This window comes from Trachurus trachurus, assembly GCF_905171665.1.
Source record: "Trachurus trachurus genome assembly, chromosome: 23".
Lineage (NCBI taxonomy): Eukaryota > Metazoa > Chordata > Actinopteri > Carangiformes > Carangidae > Trachurus > Trachurus trachurus.
Window position 1 is genome coordinate 23,099,293 of NC_139912.1, and position 20,318 is coordinate 23,119,610.

Below are 20,318 nucleotides of genomic sequence, written 5' to 3' on the forward strand. Positions count from 1 at the left end.
ATCAGGTCAACAGGCCTTTGTGTGTTTGTGTGTTTCACTTCTTTTCTGTAAAAACAAAATGTGCATGCAATAGAACAACTGGTTCAAAGATCACGTACATATGAACATAAACAGCAGCGCCTCGATGTAAATGTATGAGTTTGTTGATGTTTGCAGACTTTACATATGTGGCCTGTTTGATGAGTGTGTTGTTTATGGATGAGTAAGCGCTCACACATTTGGAACGCTTGTTTGTGTATGTGTGTGTGTGTGTGTTTTCGTGTTCAAGTTGGTTCCTGTTCATCTCTCTGCTGCCAAATCAACATAATGAAGCTAATAAGTGAGATTTATAGCCGGCTGCTGCTGACTGGGTGTTTACATCAACAGTCTGTGTGTGTTTGACTGTGAAAACATCACGCACAAACACACACTGGCAATATGACTATGAGCATTATTCACTCTTACATGGCTGCAGCTAATTATTGCCATAAGTGATTGATTGAAAAATCCCTTTATCTGTGAAATGTCAGAAAACAGTAAGTGATGCCAGATGTCAGATGCTCAGCACAGTCAACATATTTATGTTATATGCCTAATGATCCAAATTGTTTATTAATCTTTTTTTTTGATGCACTACTAGTTTTACAGCTACAAACTATGTTTCAAGGCTAAAATGTGAATTATGTTTAGGGGATACATCTGTAAATTCCTTTACTTTTAAATTGTTTTCACTGCAAACTGTTTTGACTGATACCAGCTCAGCAACTGTGAGGCCTGAAAGAATCAATGGATGAAAATTAAAAAAAAAAAAAATGCTGCACAATTAATGGAATTATATTTGAAATGACCAGGAGTAAAAGTGCAATATCCGAATTTGGCTAACTGTTTATAAAATGAGTCCATACCATAAGTGTTGTGGTACTGCAGAGATGCAGCGATGTTCTTCAGACATTGATCAACCTGTTTGTTTGTTTCATACACATCATCATTTAAAATAAAAAGTCAAATTCAGGAAAAAAAAATCACAAACAAAAGCAATAATTCCAACTAAAATTGTGACTCCAAAACTCCAATTTCCAAAGTAATCGCAGAATTTTCCACAGTTCACAGTTTTTCATCACAGTTTACACAGATAAAGACATGTGAATGTGAACATGTGACATTAAAAAATTGGTTTTAATTTGAATTGATAGGAAAGTGATAGACTGACTGTTGTCCTCTCCTCTCTCCCTGCAGCTGTGTATGCCTAAAGGCCTGTCGTTCCGGACGCAGGCCGACCAGCGTGATGCTCAGTTTCACTCCTTCATCATCACCAGGGAGGACGGCTCTCGGACTTACGGCTTCGTCCACACCTTCTACGAGGAGGTGACCAGCCCTCAGATCTGCTCTGCCATGCAGACCCTCTACCAGATGCACAATGCAGAGCACGCCTCCAGCAACCCCCCTTCCTCCTCCTCCTCCTCCTCCTCCTCCTCCAGCATGGACTCTCTGGCCAGCAGTCTGGACGAGGCCGACTCCCCCTCCTCCTCCTCGTCTTCGTCCCGCGGGGCCGCCGGCGGCTACGACTCGTCGCGGGACACCCTCTACGTGTCCAAAGCCTTGTGCTTGATCACCCCCATGCCGTTCATGCACGCCTGCCGCCACTTCCTGTCACAGCTGCACAGAGCCGTCACCGTGGCCACCGCCCCCCCGCTGCCGCTGGAGAGCTACGTCTACAACATCCTGTACGAGGTGCCGCTGCCCGCCCCGGGCCGCACGCTCAAGTTCCACGGCGTGTACGAGCCCGTGGTGTGCCAGCGGCCGGGGCTGGGGGAGCTGCCGCTGGCCGACTTCCCCCTGGCCGAGGCCTTCAGTCTGCTGGGGGTGGAGAACCTGGTCCAGGTCTTCACCTGCACTCTGCTGGAGATGCAGATCCTCCTGTACTCACAGGGTAAGTCCACCTCCATCATATGTTACAGTTGAATAGAATTTAAAGGGATAGTTCAACATGCAAATTTGCCTATTGCCATAATTCTTATAGGCATACGGGTAGGCTCATTACTTTTAAAGCAGAAGTAAGCAATCCGGTGGTTTTGGCTAACTTCTTGTCAGCAGATGGAGTTAGCAGTCCCCGCCCTCGTCCCTACGTCACCACATTCACGCGCATCCCTTGGCTGCACACACAGAGAGGACCGCCCCTTTATGCCGTTCTCTTTCTCCTCATTGGATAAAGGTTGTAGGATACAAGGAAAGTTTTCTCCTCGGCTTAAAGCAGAGCAGAGTGACTGACAGACCCGTGTTTCAGACCAAACACTCTATAGAAGTGATTGCTTTCGGAAGATATAACTATTTAAGACTTATATTAACACAAACATTCTGCTTACTTCTGCTTTAATTATCAGTGCATGTTGTTTTGAGATCAGCGGGGCAGAGACGCGAGCTGCTCAGCGAACACAATGGAAGTGAACTGTACAGGTCCCCTGTCCCTCAAAACTTATCAAACACACAATCCAACAACTCCACAACGCTCTGATGGACAAGTTGTGACCTCCACATTAACCATGCTATGAGATAATAATGTAACATTACGAGGCCAAGTTGTTTTCAAGGCAAATGCATAGCCAGAACTACATTCCAGACACGGCTGGTGGGCGGAGTGATTTCAAATGTCTGCCTCAATAAATTAGAATATCATAAGAGTTTATTCATGTCAGTATTTCAATTCAAAAAGTGAAACTAATACATCACACACAGAATGAAGCATTTCATGTTCTTATTTATTTAATTTCTTTTAATTGTAATGATTATGGGTTACATTTAATGAAGACCTTAAATTCAGTATCTAAAGAAATATTTGAATATGACAAAAGGCAATTAAAAAAGCATTTCTAATATGGAAATGTTGGCCTTCTGAAAAGTATGTCCGTCTATACTTGGTTAGGACTATTTGACTTAAACTACTGGAAATCAACTTTTCCATTATATTCTAATTTATTGAGATGCAGCTGTATAAAAACCCACATTTTTTCATTTTGATCTGGAAACCAGGGGAAAAACATGGCAAAAGGTACATGTGTTGCAAACAGGAAGTCCCAGGTGGTGTCAGAGTAGCAGCCAGACTGTGCTACATCTGTAGCATTGATTCCAGAAATTCATTTCAATCCAACCCATGTGTAGTGGAAGGCCACAACCCCCAAACCTCCGATACAGTTACAATGTGTAAGAGAATGAGAGTTTTTAGTCACCGGAGCTCATTCCATAATAGCACAAAAACTGTGTCAAGTAACAATGACGACTTTCCAGACCAACTCAGATGCTCAGTGATCAGATTTTCCTCCTTTGTTTCCCTTCATCCATTATTTACAGCTGCAGGGAGACTGTTGTGGGAGTGTTTGGTTGCTGCTTGTGTTTCTCCCACATAATGAGACGCAACTTTGAACCCACTTTTCTGCTCCGGCTCCGGCTCCGGCTCCGGCTCGGTGTCTCTCTCTGAGCCTCCTCCAGTCTGCACAGCGCTCACACTGTAACACTTTCACTCTGCAGCCTGTTTACCTTCTGAGCAGGATGAGTCATGTAAATAGAAGAAGTCAGCACCCACACCTGACCCACAACCCCAAAATAAAACCCCGGCGTCTGCGCTATTCTGCTGCAGGCACAGCGTCCGTGCTGCAGCCTGATGACTAAAGGTGAACAGATGCTCTTTCTGTGCTGCTCTTTGAAAACAAAAAATAAACTTAATAGAGTCAGCAAAGCAAGGCTGAAAAATGACCCTGAAATACCAAAAAGTGTGTTTCTGTACATGGCTGCATGAGTCAAGTCAGTCCTCATAGACTTCCATGTTATAATCCTAAACTTTACAGCAGAAAAATGGTTTTGATCTGTACAGCTAATTTCCTCCCTCATAACAGCCATACACGGGGTAAATTTATTTATTTGATTACATTTTATTAAAGGAGAACTATGCAAGTCCGGTCACTTTTCCACTGTTCTGCTAACCCTCCTCCTGGCATGTGCATTTGTTTTCAAAGAAGCCGGCGAGAGAGCAATCAATAGAGCGGTAGATAACGTTATTTATCATACACGTGTTATGATGTGTATATTTGTGTAGTCTTATCTCTGGGACACTGAGTCAGAGGTGCTGATCTTGCAAGTTTGTTTTTCAGCCAAGAGACGCTAGGTGGAAGGCAGAGAGCCTCCATTCTCCCTGTAACAAGTTACATGTCATTTTTTAAACCATCACAACCACTCCAAAATCCTGCATAGTTCCTCTTTAAGGCTTAACCCTCTGGGGTCTATGACTATGACTGAAAACAAGGTCACCTGTAGCACTGCCGTCAACTTCACTTGAAAGTGCGAGTTGATTCGAATCTCTCTCCTGGTTTTTATTTGACTTTGATAGACCACATAAAACCGCAGATAATAGTTTTGATTTAACAGTACAAGATAACATTTATCCGGGGGGTGGGATAGGAGGGGCAGACGTCGCATTATTTTCCATATATTTGGGAAAAAGTGGTTGAATGAGCTCTGACAGTACCATGACGTCTGACCGGGATCGGAGGTTGAATATTTTTCCAATTAGAATTTGATGATTTCTGTGTATTTTTGGCTCAATGTGTTAATAAAATAGGTTAAAGTGAAAAAATAATTATCAGATCATATAGATGAAGATGTGCAGGTACCAAGCATGGGCATGTTAAACATTTTGTTATGTGGTGTATATAAGGGGCAAAATCTAAAGTATTCAAAAACGACCAAAATAGACAAAGACCTCTAAGGTTTAAAGTTCTGCATAATTAACTATAAGAAATGATTGGTGTCCTGATTGACAGGTGTGTGAGCCAGCATGCACCAATCCCTGGGCTTCACTAAGCCCCTCCTCTTAGCTAGAGGCCTGGTAGAGTCTGGCCCTGCCAAGATGGTGACAGCGGAGCAGCTCGCTCTGAGCTTCAGAACATCACACATCCATCTTCATTTACAGTCTGAAGGTATTTTATAAACATGTTTACCTCAGTACACGGTACAGGGACACAATGTCATCATGCTGGCATCTGTGACACCACCACAGCCTCATAAGGTGAGGTATTCACCCTCGTGTGTTCACGTTCCTCCTGCACTCCCATGAAGCACTGCGTTGTGTCTGCACAGCAGACTGCGAGACGGATGGCGTGGAGCCTCTGGAGCCGCGGCTTTGTAACGGCAGCGCACGAGTGGTAGATTAGACGCTCTAATCTGATTGGCTCACTGTACCGCTCTGTATTGTACTGCAACACAGCGGCTCAGCTCGCAGGGAGTGATTTGGTGCTGTCAGTCGGCCAAGGGTGAGATTAGAAAGCAGCTTCATGACAGACTGTGTTTTGACTGTGGAGGGATCTGCTGTATTAGTTGAGTGCTCCTGTTAGTGACTGCACGGAAACTCTACAGAATAAACATTTAAACAATTATATAGGGCACTCTAATATAAAGAACTATCTGTCATGAAATATGGAGGAGTGTTTTTTGTTATCCAGTATAAATGATCTGGCTGAAATATTGTGAAATCAATGTGTAATTCAATATTTGGGGAATTAAGTTCTTGCCAAAGTGTAATTGTTTGTAAGAAAGAGACAAAAAGATCAATGCCACTCTTGTCTAATATAAAATTTCCCTTTATTAGTCACATAGCGGGGAAATTTGCAGTGTTGCAACAGCAAAGTCAACATGTGTGAAATTCTTAATACACAAGATGAATAGTAGGCAGTATATGTATCATTATATATTGAAATATAACAAAACTATATGACTGCAGATATGTAAAACTGCACAAGTACATACAAAGCTGGAGTCAGGACATGGGAAAACATGTACCCTGTTTCCACAGTTCAGTATCATCTGTCAACACACACAAAGCTCCATATCTGACACGTTGTATCATGTTTATTTACACAAAGAGAAATGTAGACATGACAGTTTGTGGCTTCAGCGACACAATGGAGCTATTTTTCAGCGAACAAAAAACAGCTGGGCACCACGATCGTACGCAGCTTCCTGGAGTCCCTGTGGTTGCCAGGTTTGATACTGTCAGTTGCAGCAATGAAGTTATTTAAATTATGTCACCTAATGATGTTCTCCTCTGCTACAGTGGTTTAATGGCACCGACCACAGAAATAGTGCTCAACTCAACTGGAAACGCATTCATTTGCATTTTATGGAAGTTTGGAACCACTGTCATGTTCTTCAGCCTCATTATGTATTTCATCACAGTGTTTCATTTACTGCCGTCATTAGAGGAGGTGTTCTTTACTTCATGGAGGCACAGAACATGCTGATGAAACCCTGAGAACTTCACCTTATACAGTACAAAGGCCCAGCCACAAGATCAGTATCAGCCTCCTTATCTCGCTGTCAGCAAGAAAAGCAAATGAGCGTGTTTCCCAAAATGAACCCATCCTTTTTTTAAACACAGCTAAGTGTCAGCCACGACCGTGAACAAGCATAAAAACAAGGGCGGCCACGGAAACTGAAGCTGCATCAGCACATGAAAAGAAAAAGGGAAAGTAGAGCAGCTGGATTTAAGGAAACAGGACTCATGCCTTCTCTCTCTCTGTCTCTCATCCCTTCATCATTTGGTGAAAATGGGTCTCTGTGTTTTATTCATCACTGTCAGGATCCAAGACAATCACTCCTGGAGGGAAACCTCACATCGCTGGTTCCGTTCAATCACGTCTTGTTTGGTCGCTGCCGCTGCTTCGTTTGGCTGGAGACAGATGGGGTTCGGTTCACAGAGTGTTAAGTTAACGAGGCGCTGCTCTGCCATGTGTTCCCACGCTCCTCCATCAGTCACAAGCAGTTTACACCCCCACACCTACACCCACACCTCCCTGTCCTGTCCTGTCCTGTCCTGTCCTGTCCCACTCTCCTCCACTCATTGGCTGTCAACATGGAGGTGAAGAAGAGAGTGACAAGTTCATTGAAGTTCATCATTATCTGCCTATTACCTCAATTTTATTCTTCTTATTTAAATTCAGCTTCTGTCATGTTAGTCTAACATCTACCAAATTATATAGATCTTTATTGGAACAAGCCATATCCTTGGGAGATAAACAAAATTTGATATCTTGATACAGGGTAACACTGTACACACTATTAAGCATTAAGTATTAATAAATACTGAATTCTTCATTTATAACACATGAATACTCATTAGTTTGTAGTTTATAAATACAGTTAGTACGGAAGCTTATTCCATTCATTCAATAAAAAAAAATACAGATCCTGTTTTTCTGAGTAATTTTTTCTGTTTTTCTGAGTAATTTTTTTTTAAATCAGTTTTTCTGAGTAATTTTTTCTGTTTTTCTGAGTAATTTTTTTTAAAATCAGTTTTTCTGAGTAATTTTTCTGTTTTTCTGAGTAATTTTTTTGGATCAGTTTTTCTGAGTAATTTTTTTCCTGTTTTTCTGAGTAATTTTTTTGGATCAGTTTTTCTGAGTAATTTTTTTCCTGTTTTTCTGAGTAATTTTTTTTTTGATCAGTTTTTCTGAGTAATTATTTCTGTTTTTCTGAGTAATTTTTTTTTCCTGTTTTTCTGAGTAATTTTTTTTCCCCCTGTTTTTCTGAGTAATTTCTTCCCCTTGTTTTTCTGAGTAATTTTTTCCCCTTGTTTTTCTGAGTAATTTTTTTCCCTGTTTTTTTGAGTAATTTTTTCTCTACTTCGAAATCTCGCGATTACGGAAGCCGAGAACTACGGAAGCCTGCATTTTTTTATTATCGTTTTCTCGTGATAACGACTTATTATTTCGTTATCTCGAGATAACAAAGTCTGTTTTCTCGTGATAACGAATTAATTTATTTCGTTATCTCGAGATAACAAAGACCGTTTTCTCGTGATAATGAAATAATCATAGAATGTGTGGTTGACATGGTTGCATAGCAACATGTTTCCCCGGTGCAATCGCTTCTGCTTACGGGGAAGTAGCAGCTGGTTAGCCGCTGTATGTTCGTAGCAGGGGGCTAATACGTATTAACTGACTCGCCGCTCTGTGTGTGTCGCGGTGATAATTTAACCGTGAAAAGTAGGCTACAACACACACAACATAACGTTACAGCCGCAGTGTTGTGAGTGAATCATGTCGGAACAACCAGGCTTCATGAACCCGCTTCACAGACCCCGGTGCTTGGCCGCCGCCGCCGCCGCCGCTGCTCTAGTGGCGGCCGGGCACCGGGGTCTGTGAAGCGGGTTCATGAAGCCTGGTTGTCCCGACATGATTCACTCACAACACTGCGGCTGTAACGTTATGTTGTGTGTGTTGTAGCCTACTTTTCACGGTTAAATTATCACCGCGACACACACACAGAGCGGCGAGTCAGTTAATACGTATTAGCCCCCTGCTACGAACATACAGCGGCTAACCAGCTGCTACTTCCCCGTAAGCAGAAGCGATTGCACCGGGGAAACATGTTGCTAGGCAACCATGTCAACCACACATTCTATGATTATTTCATTATCACGAGAAAACGGTCTTTGTCATCTCGAGATAACGAAATAAATTAATTCGTTATCACGAGAAAACAGACTTTGTTATCTCGAGATAACGAAATAATAAGTCGTTATCACGAGAAAACGATAATAAAAAAATGCAGGCTTCCGTAGTTATCGCGAGATTTCGAAGTAGAGAAAAAATTACTCAAAAAAACAGGGAAAAAAATTACTCAGAAAAACAAGGGGAAAAAATTACTCAGAAAAACAAGGGGAAAAAATTACTCAGAAAAACAGGGGGGAAAAAATTACTCAGAAAAACAGGGAAAAAAAAATTACTCAGAAAAACAGAAATAATTACTCAGAAAAACTGATCCAAAAAAAATTACTCAGAAAAACAGGAAAAAAATTACTCAGAAAAACAGGAAAAAAATTACTCAGAAAAACTGATCCAAAAAAAATTACTCAGAAAAACAGGAAAAAAATTACTCAGAAAAACAGGAAAAAAATTACTCAGAAAAACTGATCCAAAAAAATTACTCAGAAAAACAGGAAAAAAATTACTCAGAAAAACTGATCCAAAAAAATTACTCAGAAAAACAGAAAAAATTACTCAGAAAAACTGATTTTAAAAAAAATTACTCAGAAAAACAGAAAAAATTACTCAGAAAAACTGATTTAAAAAAAAATTACTCAGAAAAACTGATTTAAAAAAAAATTACTCAGAAAAACAGAAAAAATTACTCAGAAAAACAGGATCTGTATTTTTTTTTATTGAATGAATGCAATAAGCTTCCGTACTTATAGGGTTAAATATTGTGATTTTCAATTTTTCAATATCAAACAATGCCAGATGCCAGACATATTTTTATAAATAAAACTTTATTTTCTTACTTCAATTACCACTGGTGCACTATTTGGCCAGAATATGGAATGTTTTTTTATTTCTTCCAGTGTGTATTCTCATGCACAGTTGCACACTCAAACCTCTCTATCAGCAACCACTTATAAAAGTCCAAGAAGAACCATAAACATGTAGAGGAGTGTGAACACAGGGATAATGGTTTCAGACAGTGAGTACCAGACCAGATGGAGGTTATGGTGCACGTCTCGGTGTGCTTTCTCAGTTTTCCACCATTGTAATGTTGTATTGATGTATTTTCTAAGGTGTTTGACCTCCTGTCTTGTTTCTCTAATGCACCATGGGATGGTCTGCTTCTGTAAGCCTCTTATAGCTCCTTTTGATTTCTTTTTCTTTAATCCTCCTTTCATACTGTAGTTTTTGAACTCATTATCTGCTCCATCATACAGTATCATATGGTGCAGCTGCTAAACTCTTACCATCTTTGCACTTAAAGATCACTTCATGTCAACTCCTTCACCACAGAGTTTTTTTTTCCCTTCTGAGATGAAGCTGCTGGTGTTTATCAGTCCTCTATGAACTCTTACAGTTTCACAATGACTCGACATGTCCCGTCCTGCTCTTCAGCAGCACGCAGCATCCCTGAGCCCCGTCTCCGCCGGGACTTTCTGCAGCACCAGGCTTTTGCCATATCAGATTAGCACTTGTGTGTTTTGATTGCATGCTCGCTCACCTATCAGAGGCACTTCTACTTGTCACATTTGAAGCGGGGTTTCCTCGCCAACGCAGCAAATGTTGTCAAACACCAAGACGAATAAACCGTGGATCAATTTCTATCTTTAATAAAAATCACTCGTTGTTCCGCTTTTATTATCTTCTTCTTATTCTCCATCAGGGTGAGGTGTGAAGTAAGGAGACAGAGGTGTGAAAGAGAGAGGCACTTTCTGAGGCGTGGACTATAACAGCGAAAGTGTTTGAGGCTAAACTGATCCCGGTGTGTGAGCGTGAAGAGAAACAGAACAGGAGAGATTTGCTGTAACATGAAAAAAAAAGAAAAACGGGAGTGTCTGAGTCAGACTTTCACACAGAGGAATGTGTGTGTCCATGTGTGTGTGTGTGTGTGTGTGTGTGTGTGTGTGTGTGTGGGAGTGGAGAGAAACTTTCAACCTGTTAAGACTTGACAGATAAACAGCCACAGTCGCAGTCAGAGCTGTGTGAAGGCCGTGAAGCTCACTGTGCAGAAAAACCACGTAGAGGCAGAGTTACCGCGGAGACGCTCCTCTACAATCTATGTGGTTGTACTTGTGCTAATGTTAGCGCACGCTGCTACTCACAAAGATAATGCTAACAGTGCCAGTGTTTAGCATAGGCTACTGCTGCTTATCTTAGTTTAGCAGGTTAACTTTTTCCACATGTATAACATACTCATTAATTTCAGAGTTTATTAAAGACAAATTAAACATTTTTATTTATTTATTTGATTAGGACAATGCACATTAATCAACATATCAGCGAAAAGCATCAATCTAAATATGCCAGAGTTAGCACAGTTGTTAAATTTCATCCGTTGTCCTAACATTTGACCTCATGATGTTTGACCTGATTTTTTGGGGGGCGGGGGGGGGGGGGGGGGGGGGGGAATCTATTTTTAAAATCATCCAATAACTAAACTGACTAAAACAGAACTTTCAAGTTTGGTCCCAAAATTAAGAAAAACTCTCTTCAAAATCCCATTTCAGATGAAGCTTTCCAAAAACCACTCTGGTTAACCACTGGTTGTGAGTAATAGCAGTTAATTACTGGAGAAGTCATAATGACTGTTGACAGTATTTTAATAAGAGACCGTGACCTTTCACCAACAACTGCTAGAGCGACTTGAAAAGAAAGAGATAGAGGCTTTAATGTAAACAGTCGGGTGAGTGACACATTATGACCTCACTTCAGTCTTTTTGCTTAGTTTCCTTTCCCACCCATATTGAGGCTGTCGGTGGGTTTACATGGTGTCATACAAGCTTGTGAAAGTGTTTGCTGCTGACTTGCACTTTGACACAACTCCTCAGTGGATATCACAGGAAGTTGTTATGAACTCGCAGCACTGATGCTGCCGCTGCTGGAGCTCCATTGTAGTAGTTCCCATCAGTGGGGATGTATTATGAGGGTTTTATCCTTGAAGAGGCAGAAACCTTTTGTTTTTGCTTCAGTCTGTTATGTGTTTATTTATTCTGCCAAACGGGCTCCGTCTCCTGTGACCTGGAATAAGACTTGGCCAAATAACCAGAGGTGGTGCAACAAACATAAGCCCAATATCATTTCAGAAACACTGTAAATTGAATTGTCCAGCTACAAAAAACAAGCCATGTTCCATTTAATTAGATTGAAAAACACATTTTTGACATCTTCCTTTCATTGTTAGTCTGCTACCAAATTTTCTATAGATAATCATTAGATCAACCTCGCAAAAAGTATCTTTATGCTTCTTGATATTGTATTAGACTTCAAGACACTGATTTTGAGGCAAATGGCCTTATCTCATTTACAACCATCAGGTATTTTGGAGCCCAACCCTGAATACCAAAGATGTTTACATTTGGTGAAATTGTGTTGTTTTGTTTCACATTGACAGAAAAAATTGGCAAAAAACAAGAAAAGCTAATTTGTAATATTTGATATTAAAAGTGCAACCTTTAGAAATCACGCTCAATGTAGTGCATTAAAATCTGCACTAGATTGAGCGTGATATCTAACCCCAGAAACTACAGCTGAATTGTCAAAATCCGTTTTGTGATGTCGCCGTTGTGACCTTTAAATCTGAGCTGTTCCGTCCTTTGTGATAAAGTTGGGTTTGATATCTCTGAGGTTTCAAGAGACATGAGGTTCAAAATAAAACCGCTCGACCTTTTTCACAGAGAGCTCATCAGGCTGGAGCAGTTTGATAAGACGTTTCCTTCATCTGAGCTTCGTCACTTTGATCTGTATGTGCCCTCGCCTTCATTCCTCCCTCCTCCTCTCTCTCTTTCAGACTACCAGCGGCTGATGACGGTGGCAGAGGGCATCACCACCCTGTTGTTCCCCTTCCAGTGGCAGCACGTCTACGTTCCCATCCTGCCGGCCTCGCTGCTCCACTTCCTGGATGCTCCTGTTCCCTACCTCATGGGCCTGCAGTCCAAGGAGGGAACTGACCGCTCCAAGCTGGAGCTTCCTCAGGAGGTATGTTGTAGAAAACCCATGGCTTTCACATTCAGATTCAGATTCAGATTGCTTTATTTGTCCCAGAAGGGCAATTCAGTTCTTACAGTCACAGACATTCTGTATTCTGTATATCTCTCTCTTTATTTTTATTCTATTCTATTTTATTCTATGGTATATAAATCCTAAATTGTATCATATCACTACCTTTTACTACTTTTTGTACCTTGTATTGTTGTGTCTGCACCCTGACACCACGTTCCTAGTGCTGTAAACTGACTTTTACTGCTCTTGGCAATAAAAACATTACTGATTCTTAAACAAGGGAGCACAGTGCGCGGCAAGTAGGGAATAAATAATTAAATATGCAAATAAGCTAGAATAAAAACCGGTTTTAAAAGAAAATAAAAACAGCCAGGTAAATAAATGAAGTGCCTTAGTGTATTGCACATGTCTGTTGCTCTTAACAAGAGAAAATTACACATAGTATATTGCACATGGGAAACCTACTTTGCTGTTACTGTTGTTAACAGTTACAAATGTGTCTGGTCCACAGACATTCAAAATTTGACTTTTTATTATTATTATAATTATTATAATTATTATTATAATTATTATTATAATAATAATTATTATAATTATTATTATTATAATAATAATAATACTAATAATAATAATTATTATTATTATTATTATTGTTATTATTATTATTATTATTATTATTATTATTATTATTATTATTATTATTTCACCAGTGTCTGATTCTTAAGGAGTTACTTTTACCTTTCAGCTAGTCCCAAATGAAAACAGTTTGCTCAGCTCAGGCCTCACAGTGTTTTGGAAAACATGCTTATCTTTTTCTTTACATAAAAAGAAATTCTCATTAGCATTAAGGCTGGAAGTATATAGGTGAGCTCCTCCTGCTAACAGGCTTTATACCAAGATAAGCCCAAGACATTCTGACTGCAGGTGTGTTCTTCACACACAGACGCACATTAAACATTCAGTGAGTCCTTTTTTACCTGCAGGGAAGCATCTGCATTTATTGTTATCCACCAATTTATTCAGTTTTTTTTATGTGCTTTAATATTTTAAGCCTAACTCACCACCCAGCTAAGGTTCTTGTAGTTGTTTTGCGTTTTTGCATCAGGAGATCAGGTTAATGCTGAAACTACAAAAGAGGCCTCTCACTGTAGATGTGTGCATTCACATTCACAAGTCTGGGCTCAGAGCTGCTGACGGGACAGATTCTCCAAGGCCAACTCTGAATAGGGAGCTGTTGAGATGGAGCAGGAACTTATTCAATATATCTAATGGAGACAAGTGAGAACAGGAAGTGACACTGCTGACTCGCACATTGTGATGCACCTGTTTGTCTGAGCATGCGGTGCACAGAGATGGAAACATGTCAGAGCAGCTCATGTTACAAGACTTCCAGCCAATCACCTCCAAAGGAACAACCACCTCGCTCTTTCCATCCAAGGACCTTCAACATCCGGTTTAAAGGTTTTGGTTGCTTAGTAACAGCAGGTGCAACAGCAGCACAATCTCCCCAAGCGCCTTGGATTAAGGGATGAGAGCTGCACGGCTGACGTTTTTACACGCTACATATGGACACTAGCAGGCATAATGCATTTACTGTAGTAAACCTGCTATCATGAGGACCTGCACATACTGCAGAATGTCCTCACAATGTAGTTGTACATGCTACAGTTTTGAAACTTCACCAAAATGTCGCCCCAATACTGCTGAAACTTTTGTCCACTTAAACTCATTACAAATTATGGAGTCCATCACTCTGTTATTTTCAAAAACTGTAAAACTTATAAAACCTATCTCCTCCCACAATTTCTGCTCGATTGACACCAAACTTGCTAGAGAGCATCTCCAGACCGTCCTCCACAAACGATCCACACAGATTTTTGATTTATCGAAAATTGAGCTTACAGTGCATGAAAACGTTTGACTGTAAACAGTACTGTAAACATATACCATCAAATTCTTGATAAATACATTTTCAATCTTCCTGAAAAAAACTGACAATATTTTGGAGTCATGGTTGATGAAGTTTGGCAAATATCAGAATTTTATCTCAAAATCTGATTTTTTGAGAGCATTTTGAATTCTGCTCTCATGGGAACAACTGCAGTCAATGTAAGAGTGACATTTTTAACCCATTTAATCCCAAATTTTTCCCAGACATGAAAATATCCAAACCATGTGCCATTAGCAACCCTTTGAAATAATCAATCTTTTTTTTTTTTTAATTTTCATGGAAAAATAGGAGAAAAAAGTGTGTTTTATAGTCGGTCACAATTGTGACCGGTGGGATAATATGTATACTAATTTTACATATCATCAGACATCAGATTGTTATTGTATTATTGTAGTGTTATTGATGTGTCTGCATGCATATAAACACACACACACATACAGGTGGTAGACTACTGGGCTCCTATTGAGACAGACAGGAAATGAGAAAAAAAACACTTTTCCATTCTGAACAATCTCCTGTTATTTGTCTCGCCGCATAAACACATACACACACACATACTGTATGCACGTACACAGTTGGACGGGGAATTACCTATTGTTCATCTACAATTTCGCATCAAGGCAAAGAAAACCTGAAGTGAATTCACTTCTGGCCCTTTCATTTTCAGCCCGAGCCCTCGTCAGACAGTCAGGAGGTGAATGTGTACTTAGTCCTATTCATGCTTACAGTTAATGTGTGTGTATTCATGTGTTAAGGTGAGATAAGGCCCTGACAAAGCAGAACAACCAGGCTTGCCTGCTTCCGGCTTTACTTACACACACCCCACCCCCCCCACCCCACCCCCCCGACTCCCAGCGCTTGTTAATCCAGCACATTACATATGGATTGTAATTATACCCGCCAGGGCAGGATGCTGCCGCGGCCCGTCTGCCTCCCCCCCCCCTCCTCCTCCTCCTCCTCTTCCTCCTCCTCCCCCCACAAAGGGTCCCTCGTCTAGAGAATCTCCCTGTGTTTCTGAATGATCCTTTGAAGTGGCGGCGACCTAGAAATTGGCTGCTGACGAAAGAATGGCTTCAAGTGAATCACGGAGCGAAACCATGAATGTAATTGGCGAATAAACGACGTCAGACAAGGTTTCGCTTGTTTTTGAGCCCTGCACTTCAATCAAGGTCTGCTTTACTATCTGATGTCGCATCACATCAGTCATATAGGCGTCATAGATAAGATTACATGGCAGTGTTGGCATCCTTTTCCTCATAGTCTCCTCCTACGTTAGCGGCTCCAGACGCTGTGGTTCAACTGCTCCTTCATTGTGGAGGCTGTAGTTTGTGGTGCGGTGCGTTTTGTTGACAATATTTCTATTATTCCGTCCACTCATCCTCCACCACTCACTTAAACCTCCTAAAATGACTTCCTTTAAAGGGATAGTTAAACATTTTGGCAAATTGGCCCATATAGTCTTAGGAGTAGGTTTGTTACCTTTAATTGTCGGTGCAAACTATTTTTAGAACGGCAGAGCAGAGCCGTGAGCTGCTCAGAGCTACGCTACGGAGGAGGCTAATGGGATTTCTTGGTTTCCCTCATCAAACTCATCAAATACACAATCCAACAACTCCAAAACGCTCTGGTGGACAAGTTGTGACCTGCACATTCACCACGCTATGAGATAATAACAGAACGTTACCAGACAGAGTTGTTTTAGAGGGAAATTCATGCAAAACCGCTGATGCGCGTTCCCGTCGGGGGCAGTTTTTTGGCAAGCAGTCTCTGCATTTGCCTCGATAGCTTGCACCGACATTTATTTAGGATATAAGGTAAATATCCTACTCCTAAAACTATAGGGATTATGGCAATGGGCCAATTTGCCAAAATGTTGAACTATCCCTTTAATACAAACTGGACATTATAACCCTTTTCAGGGAGGATTTCTTGCGCAGCAGTTGTATCACACTCCATTAGTTGTAGTTACATTTACCGACCACTGAGTGTATAAGTATTCCTTGTTGGCAACCTCTCTGGGGACAAAAGTGTGTGTCTGCAACACTGTATGTCCTACAGAGGCTAAATGAGCTGCACTGACCTGAGAACAGATTCACTGGCAATTGTCCAAAACTGTCCTTGGATCCTTCCCCTGAATCTCTCTCTGTTTGTCCTGTGAAGTTTCACAAAATCCTCCTCACTGCACAAACTGACTTATTTCAACTTGATGAACGTCACCTGTAGCTCCACCTTCACAAGATGTGGTCAGTAGCACAGTGAACACCTCCAGTTTTCCAGTTTCTCTCTGAAATCAGCGACCAAAACTGTTAGAAGTTAGATTTCCTTTAATTCCGTACAAATCCACTCAAAAAGTACAGTTTATTTTTTATTATTATTATCATCTCTTCAGGGTTTCCTCCAGAACAAACGATTCTGTCTTCTTCATTTGTGACTGTGTCATCTTGTTTAATGACGTTCAGGATCACACAGTTGTGTTTCAGTGTGCAGATGTTACGCTGTGAAGTCACAAGGAAGTCACAACCAGACTCTTCTGATCCTTCATCTGCTCCCATGTTTGATAATCATTTGATTTCAGCTTTGATCTTCAGAGCGGGTTGCTGCAGTACAAGCGGGCGACACTCCGATGTCTGAGCTTCTCGCCAGACCCCCTGAACGCACCGCACGCTCGTGCCTGACCTCACCCCGCTAGAATTTGCAGTATGTCTGTGCTTTCTGGCGGGTTGCAAGTTCAATCCCATTTGCATGGGTTTTGAGGCTTTAGAGCTCTGGTGCTGAGATCAGAGGTTTGGCTTTAATTCCATGTGAGGGTGTGATGCTAACTCCATTATATCAGATTTAGGTTGATCTCAGACAATGTGCTATTATCACATCCTGACCTACATTTTTATTACTCTACATCTCCCAGACTGTATCAGATTCCCTAAAACCAATCTGCCCTCATTACGTCTCCGTTAATACCAGCCCCAGCTCCCTGGAAACCCTGCTACTGTTTGCAATATGGAGATATGACTTTGTTTTTGCACTACCAGAAATGTATCATTGTACATTCCTGAGCTATATTGTTGAAGTTTCCTTTCCTAGGATAGTTATCATTGGATCATACTCTAGGTGAATCTACGTATATATGCTCACTCACTCATACACAATCATTTTACTCTTACATACTCATCATTTTATTTTTGAATCTTTTTGTTATAATAAGGCACATGCATTGCTTTCTTTTTTTGTTATGAATCTTTGTGTATTTTTTGGGGAGGTATTTTTTGTATATTTTTTAAACCGCTTCCGCACCTAATATTCTTGTTTCATTTCTGTTTTTGTAATTGTCCTTGATTTTATTTCTTATCTTATCTTATGTTATCTTTATGGTGCAAATAGGCAAGGCAAGGCAAGGCATCTTTATTTATATAGCGCATTTTATACCAAGGCAACTCAATGTGCTTTACATAAAGACAAAACATTAAAAAAAGAAGCATAAAACAGAATAAAAACAAACAAAACACTAAAAACAGAGTTAAAAGCAAGAGCAAATAAAAGTAAAAGAAAAGAAAATAGATAAAGTTTTAAGTTCTTAAAAGAGCTCAGCTATAAGCACGTGAAAAGAGAAATGTTTTTAACCTGGATTTAAAAGTGTTTACAGTTGGGGCTGATCTCAGTTCTGCTGGTAGTTTGTTCCACTTGTGTGCAGCATAACAGCTAAATGCTGCTTCACCATTTCAAAGGAGGTTAAATCGAAAGCAACTGGACTTAGTTATTTATAATAGTTATTATTTATAATAACTAAGTCCAGTTGCTTTCGATTTAACCTCCTTTGAAATACTATGACCTGGAAAAATGAGAATATGCACCGGCTTGCTGCTTCACCATGTCTGGTTTGAACTCTGTGCAATAAATAAAACTAAACTAAAACTATGTATTTATATCTTGTCCTGTTGCAGGCCAACCTGTGTTTTGTGGACATTGACAACCACTGCATCGAGCTTCCAGAAGACTTCCCCAATTTCCCCAACAAGGCCGAGTTCATCCAGGAGCTGAGCGAGGTCATGCTGAGCTACGGCCTCGCCGCAAACACGGGGGCCCCGCCGCGGACCCGGAGCGGCCCCGGCAGCAACCCCTCCACGCCGGGCCGGGAGCGCAAGGCCGCCGCCCTGCAGCAGCTGGAGGACGACGGGCGCAACGGCAACCTGGCCGGAGAGGAGCTGGCCGTGCTGGAGCTGCTGCAGGGGAACGCCACGCTGGAGAGGCTGCAGGCGCTCACCAAGCGCACCGGCGTGACGGTGGCCCGCGTGGACGCGCTGAGGGCCGGGGTCAAGGCTCAGACGGACAAGCAGGGGGCGAGGAGCGCCGTGGAGGAGGAGGAGCTGAGGAACGCCAAGCTGAACGTCCAGCTGAGGGAGGTGTTCGCCAGCCGCTTCACCACCATGTTCGCCGACTACGAAGCCTTCGTCATCCAGAGCGCCCCGGACCTGGAGTCCTGGCTCACCAACAGGGAGCAGATGCACAACTTTGACAAGGTGATACAATCAAAAACACATAACAGCCTCAGTTTTACATAGATTTGAGTAGACTTCAGCTTTTTCATACTAATCTTTAACAATTCAAGTAGTTTCCAACCATTTCATACAGCCTCCTTCTTACATGTTTTACTTTTACTCTTCAGATATTGTTTCATCTTGTCAAGATTTCTTCAGCAGTTTCTTAACTTAATTCAGCATTGTTTCAACAATTTATTCAGCTCATTCAGCTTTCAGCTTTCAGCATTCACCCGTATTTCCTTCAGGAAATGCATTCTCCAGTTTTTATTTATTATTGTCCACAGTTACAATATTAACATTTTTTATACTTAAAGGGATAGTTGACCCAAAATTGAAATTTCACTCATTATCTACTCACCCTCATGTCTGGGGGCTGGGAGAAGTTTCAGAGTCCTCCGTGGCTTCTCTGAGTTACAGGGGGTCTCGGCGTAGCAGTGCATGTCCATATAACGGTTGCAAATGGATACCAACTGTCTTCGTAACAGAAATACACACAAAAAAACATCCAAATACCTCCATGCTGCTCGTATGTAATGTCCGTCTTGTATTGAAGCCCCGAAATGTGAAATTGTCCCGAAAGAAATTAAATAAGTCTATATTTCAAGCTTGTTTTGTAGCGGAAGCTTCTCGAAGCTCCTCTTCCCGGTTTGCCAAATTTGGATGAACTGGGAAGAGGACGGACCCTGGTTCAAAATTTCAATTTTGGGTGAACTATCCCTTTAATATACACATACATGCTCAAGCGCTTGTTCCATTGGACATGACTAACAAAGGCTGAATCAGGGGAATGTTCAATAAATCAGAAGTAGATGACTTTAATGTTCTTGTACGTCTATAGTTGGTAATGTAGCTCGGTCCTTGTCCATTAAAGCCTTTGTGTATGAGGCATCAGTTGTAAATGTAACAGGAAGCCGGTGCAGAGCAGCTCTAACTGATGTGCTGTCTCCTCTTGGTTCTGCTTCACGGCCCAAGCTGCAGGGTTCTGAATGAGCTCAAGTCTCTCTGCATCAAGTGTATTGCAGTAATCAAGTCAGCTTGAAATGAAGGCATGAATCAGTCTCTCAGAATCAATGAACGACATAATAATGTGCTACATTCAAAGCAGTGCTGGGATTATTAATGACAGTGTTTACACACCACATACAGAACATACTGTAGTGGAAACAGTATCTTCCTCCCTGAAGGGCATGACGGGAGTTTTAGCTGAGCAGAGCAGCTCTGTGATCAGATGTATATTGACAAATATACAATCTGAACTTCACAGCTTCTGTTACCATAGAGATGTTTCCTTTTATTTGGGACCAGCTCTTATTTCCCTGTGTGTTT

At 41.2% G+C, this 20,318-nt stretch overlaps 1 protein-coding gene across 1 annotated transcript in view; it reads left to right on the top strand.

Annotated features, from left to right (window-relative positions):
- Window positions 1-20,318, top strand: part of dennd5b (DENN/MADD domain containing 5B) — an 85,315-nt gene that overhangs the window by 37,619 nt on the left and 27,378 nt on the right. Inside the window, exons 4-6 of the mRNA XM_083999782.1 lie at window positions 1,216-1,909; window positions 12,295-12,482; window positions 18,396-18,971. Coding sequence (XP_083855908.1) covers window positions 1,216-1,909; window positions 12,295-12,482; window positions 18,396-18,971 — 1,458 coding nt within the window. The remainder of the gene's footprint in view (window positions 1-1,215; window positions 1,910-12,294; window positions 12,483-18,395; window positions 18,972-20,318) is intronic.